The sequence below is a fragment of the Rhinatrema bivittatum genome, chromosome 17 (assembly GCF_901001135.1).
Source record: "Rhinatrema bivittatum chromosome 17, aRhiBiv1.1, whole genome shotgun sequence".
NCBI lineage: Eukaryota > Metazoa > Chordata > Amphibia > Gymnophiona > Rhinatrematidae > Rhinatrema > Rhinatrema bivittatum.
The window spans coordinates 29,279,066-29,285,065 of record NC_042631.1 but is presented as its reverse complement, the minus strand read 5'-3'; the positions used below and the strand labels follow the sequence as shown (position 1 = coordinate 29,285,065).

The following is a 6,000-nucleotide window of genomic DNA, read 5'->3' as shown; positions in this document are numbered from 1 at the left end:
ATAAAATGTATTCTATGCATTAAAATTCAGAGGAAGACTAAACAATTGTCTACTTGGTTAAATGGTGAGGTGAAAGAGGCAGTTAACATCAAAAGGATATGTTTTAGAAAATGGAAAGTTGATCCAACTAAGGAAAATAGGCAAGAAAGTAGGCACTGGCACATTGGAATTAAAACATTAATAAAGCAGGTAAGGAAAGAATTTGAAAAGAAGCTAGCAAAAGCAAATAAGTCTTTTTGAAATGCATTCAAAACAAGAAGCCTGTGAGTGAGTCGATTGGACCACTAGATGACCAAAGTGTAAAAGGAGCATGTGACAAAGGGCATACTAAGGGGACCCAGAACGCCTTAAGGACATGTCCCAGCTGACCGATCCTGGTCAACCTTAAGACAGGGAATTTTGGGTTCAGGGGATCTCCTCTCGCTGAGGGATATAACACAAATCACCAGGAACAGATAGTATTCACCCCAGATTTTTAATAGAACTCAAATATGAAATTGTAAACCTACTTCTAGTAATCTGTAAGCTATCATTAAAAAAAAGCCACAGTACCTGAGGACTGGAGAGTGGCTAAGGTAACACCAAATTTTTAAAACAACTCTGGGACAATCCAGGACTAGTAAGTCCGATGTTAATGCTGGGCAAAATGGTAGAAGCCATTCGTAAAAACAAATTACTGGCATAATGACAGACAAGATCTATTAGGGAAGAATCAACATGGATTTAGCAAAGAGAAGTCTTGCCTCATCAATCTACTGGATGTTTTCACTGGTATTAGTTAATAAACATGTGGATTGAGGATAGGGGTGAACCGCTTGAAATACTATATCTGGATTTTCAAGAAACAGTTGACAAAGTGCCACATGAAACACCTCAGGAAATTAAAGAGTCACAGGGTAGGAGGTGATGTCCAATTGTAGGTTAGTAGCAGGTTAAAATACAGGAAATAGAAGGTAGAAGTAAATAATCTGTTTTCCCAATGGTAAATAGTGGAATGCCCAAGAGATCCGTATTGGGCTCTGTGCTGTTCAACATATTCATAAATAATCTGGAAAAGGCAGCAATAAGTGAAGTCATCAAATCTGCAAATGATACCATTTTATTCAAAGTTGTTAAAACACGAGTGGACTGTGAGGAACAGCAGAAGGACCTTGAGAGAGTAGAGGACCCTGCCTCTAAACAGCAATAACATTTAACGAGGATAACTGCAAGTGATGCAAACAGAGGAAAAACATCAAACCGTAAGCACATAATGCTGAGTTCCATGCATGGAGTCACCAACCAGGGAAAAGATTATAGAGTCATTGTGGACAATTCATTGAAACTTTCAGCTCAGTATGTGGCAGCAGTCAAAAAAGTAAACAGAATGCTAGGAATGATTTGGAAAGGAATGGACAATAAAAAACAGAGGCTATTATAATGCCTCAGTATTGATTCATGTTATGACAACATCTTGATTATTGCATACAATTCTAGTCGCCTAACTCAAAAAAGACTGAGCAGAACCAGAAAACCTTCAGAAGAGGGCAACAAAAACGATATGGAATGGCTTCCCCTACAAAGTGAGTTGAAATAGGTTAAGGCTCTTCAGCTTGGAGAAAATGCGAATGAGAAGAGATACGATAGAGGTTTATGAAATCATGAGTGGTGTGCAACAGGTAAATAGAGAACGGTTATTTACCCTTTCAAATTGTTCTGAGACTTAGGGGACATTCTATGAAATTAATGGATAGCAGATTTTAAACAAATTGGAGAAGAAATTTGTTCTCGCAACCCACAAAGAAGCTATGGAGTTTGTTGCCAGAGGACGTGGTCAATACGACTAGCATAGCTAGATTTAAAAGAAATTTGGACAAGTTCCTGGAGGAAAAGTTCATAAACCATTCTTAGCCAGGTAGGTTTGGGAAAGCCACTGCTTACCTCTCAGAATCAGCAACAAGGAATGGATCTTCTCTTTAGGTTCTGCCAGGTGCTTGTAGCCTAGGATGCTGCTCTTGATGAACCTTTTGGTCCGTCTCAGCATGGCAGATCTTATACTCATATGATTATTCAATCATTGGTGGCAAACAGGGTGGATCACTGTATCTTTATCAGGAGTTGCCTTAAACTGGCATCAGATATTTGTAGTTATTGCAAAATATGGTATCCAGGATGCTTGTGGGTGCAAAGAAATCCGACTATGTTGCATGGAATTGGCGTAAGCTCCATCTGCATCTTGTTGAGGTGAAATGTAGATTCAAGATTTTATACTTGATCTTTACATTTCTTCATACAGGCATCCTGAAGTACCAGGCTAATCGTCTTGTCTAATTATTATTCACTTAGATCGGGTGGGCTTCAACTGGTGCTTGGGTCCCCCAGCCAGTCAGGTTTTCAGGATATCCTTAATGAATATACATGAAATTTATTTGCAAGCACTGCCTTCAATATATGCAACTATTTCTCATGCATATTTATTAGGGATATCCTGAAAACCCGATTGGCTGGGGTGGCCCCCAGGACCAGTTTGAGCCCCCTGGCTTAGATCATCTCAGCAGGGACCTTTGATGTACAAGGTGTTTAGTATTTATTTATTTTTTTTGCCACGGTGTTGCTCAGATAGTCTGGTCTATAACAGCCAGTGCCTGTGTGTGCAGAGACCTCAACCTGTGTGTGTGCATAGGCGTGTGCGAGCCAGCATACGCATGTGTGGGGAGCCTGTGCGAACTTGTGTGCACATGTGCAAGCTTGTGTGCAGTTGCGTGAGCTTATGTGCTTGCAAAAGCATTAATGTGCATTTGTGCAAGCTTGTGTGCACTTTTGAAAGTGTTTGCGTGTGCTTGCGCAAGTTTGTGCATGCTTACTAGAGCGCTTCTGTGAAACTGCGCACACTTGCATGAGCTTGTCCATGCCTGTGTGTGTGCCTATGACTGCATGTCCCTGTGGGAGCATAAGAAACAGCACTTTACAGAGAGTACATTAGCAAACATTATCCAGTGTTGCTCAGGTTGTCTAGTCGTCTGTGTGTGTGTTTGTGTGTGTGCTTGCATGTGTACCTTAGCCTGTGGGTTCCTCTGCCTGAGTGTGCGTGGGGGCCATGTGCCTATGTGTGTGTATATATACACAGAAAGATCAGAGGTTTATTTAATTTCATTTATTTAAACTACATTTCCCATCTTTTGTTCAACACATTAAGGCAGGATACAAAAAAATATAGACTTGTGTCTGTGGCAGGTGCAATGTGCAAAAACAATATGCTCTGTCTGCAAACACACAGACAAAAGATGGGAACTGTAGTTTGAATACATGAAATTAAATAAACCTCTGATCTATCTGATGGGTAGATTAATATCATTTTTCTGGCTTTTAAGTGTAACTGGCACATTTTACAAGTTAAAAAGTGAAAATGCTTGCTCTCATTCTGCACTACCTTTCTGTGTTTCCCAGTATGCTCCTGGTACTTGTGGCTGAATGTGCTCGGGAGCCCTGAAACCAGTAGGCAAGTTCTAGAGAACCTGAACTAATGGCACAAAGAATGCCCCTTTCCACTTTGATGGTCAGAAGCTTTTTCAGGAGAGAAAACCTTTTCGAAGTGCCACTGGTTTTCCCATGCTCCAAACAAAAGGGTGAATTTTCAACGAGTTACACATGTAAATGACCATATACGTGCATAAGAAACCTGTACTCATGTATAAAAGTTCAAAGTATGCACACACTACTTTACATGTTGTGTGCTCATATATTCGCATATAAAAGGGGTGGTCTAGGGGCCAATAGTTATATGTGAAAGCTGCTATTTTAAAAGACACTTACGCACTTATATTTGGAAACTTACTTGTGTAATTTTACACCTGATGGTTATCTAGCACAATTGATCTTAGATTTGTTCATTGTGTAGTACTGACTGGGTGGGAGGTCTGGGTGAACTGGGAGGGGCGGGAGTTCAGACTGAAGAACCAGGACGGTCTCGATGACACCTGGGCAAACTGGTAACTTATATAGCAAAGATATTTATGCCCAAAAGGCAGCAGGGTAAACTGGTTAATTTCAATTATGCACACGTTTTAAAATATGTTGACTTAGGCGCGTAATTTGGGTTCTCTGCAAGTAAATCCTACTTTATTTTTGCATGTAAAACATACATGCGCGTATTTTTAAAACAGGTAGGAAAAGTACACGTGTTCAATATATTGAAATACTTTCCATGAACTGCATGTACTATTCACACGTAAGCATACCTAGGCGTATATCTTCTGGGGTAAAGATATGTGTATTTTATGATACTCCCAGGTTATAAAATACTATCGGAGATCTACGCGAGGCCATATACCCATATATATGCTGCTGTGTGTATTTGTTTGAAAGTTACCTTCTAGGAGTTCACTATTACTGGAGCTGCAATCCGCCGAGGAGCGGTTGAAGACAGTTCACTGTCATCTCGTGGACTTGCCATAAAATTTAAAACTTCAGTTATTGCAAACTAAAAGGGCAGACTAATGGATACCTCTCTAATGGTGGAACAGACCTTATCACGTGATAGTCCGCTCCCGGAAAACCCATGACGTTTTCAATGCATGGTGATATTTAAGGCTTAGTTTACTGCAATTTTGGGAGGGCTGTGGGTGGCGATAGCTCTACCAGTAACCTGTTATTGAAAGAATGGGATAGTCCTTTACCTCCTAGACTTTTCTCACCCAGGTATCAATACTTCCCAAGCCTGGGAACCCTGCAATAATCGGACATGTCTTCACATTTACCACCCCCCCCCCCCCCCCCAAAGTCATCTGGGGATCATATGACCTTTTCGGTAGGCATGCCTGTAAAATAAGGTAATTTATGATGCATTCCGTTTAAAACCACAAGCTTTCCTTCTTTCTCCCTCTCTCTGTCATAAGCAGACTGCTCTTATAAATACTGTTTGGCAACTTGTTTCATCAGAAAATGACAAGACATAATAAAAAAAAAAAAACAAAAAAAAATGTGGAGTTAAAGCTACATTTGGCTTCAGCATTAAGGCCAATCCAGGTGCACAGGTCCTCGATGGTGTACACATAAGAGGCAACAGTGTTATCTGACGAGGAACAGGTTCCCTGCAAAACTTCCCTTTTTTTTTTTCCATCTTTTTAGTGTTGGTTTAAAGTGCTTGGCGCCTCCATGGGCTCCTTTCTGGGGTCCTTGCTAGTGTCAGGGAACCTTTATTGCTGCCCAAACGTAGTGCTTTTACTTGAAGACGTAATTGATTAAGAGTTGGCATGTGAGAAAGATGCAGAGGAGGAACCAGGAACGAGAGTTCAGAAGCCAGCTTTCTGAGGTGCACATGCTCCTTCTCGGCAGAGACTTGCTGTTCAGAGCAGTGAGGTTTCTGTAGGGAAAACAAGAGGACACATTAGAGAGGGATGTTCCTTAAGTGGATGTAGCTAATCACGTTCTCCAACACAGCAAAGTCCCCCACGCCATCTCTCCATTTTACTGGGAACACTCTGACCTGAAGAACGTGATCAAGTGCAAAGATCAGAAGGCAGGGTGCAAAATCCTTAAACAAAGAGCTGTCTCAGAACATTGAATGAAGGCCCAAAGAATGAACTGCTGATTCGTATGATGAGGCTTAGCCAGAGAAAAGAAAGAAAAAAAACAAACTGTACAGGAGCACTTTTTCAGTTTCGGTAGGAAGATTGTCTAAAAATCAAAAGGGAAAAAAAAAGAGGAACTGCTCCCTAAGTGGAGATAATGTCTCTTTGGGCCTTATATTCAGAGGGATCTAGCCACCTAATTAGAGTTAAGAAGCTAAATCTAGCCTTCTAGTTTTCACTAGACACCTAGACTTTGGACACTTGAATTGTGGGTAGTCGCAGGGCTAGGGGAAGAACTTATCCAGTTACTGCTGAATTGTAGTGTGAGCTGGTTTACATTTAGACGGCTAATCCTGAGCACCACCATTGTAGGCTTATATCTAGCTGGCTAGCTTTCCCACGCTGAATATCAACCGTTTGTGATCCCAAATATATATATATATATATTTAT

At 40.9% G+C, this 6,000-nt stretch overlaps 1 protein-coding gene across 4 annotated transcripts in view; it reads right to left on the bottom strand.

Moving 5' to 3' along the window:
* Positions 1-1,081: 1,081 nt before the first annotated feature.
* The window catches only part of OSBPL5 (oxysterol binding protein like 5), a 203,714-nt gene continuing 198,795 nt past the window's right edge, over positions 1,082-6,000 (bottom strand). For all 4 annotated transcript variants that reach the window (XM_029582113.1, XM_029582114.1, XM_029582115.1 and 1 more), the window contains one exon: positions 1,082-5,341. In XM_029582113.1, coding sequence (XP_029437973.1) covers positions 5,200-5,341 — 142 coding nt within the window. In that variant the 3' untranslated portion in view covers positions 1,082-5,199. The remainder of the gene's footprint in view (positions 5,342-6,000) is intronic.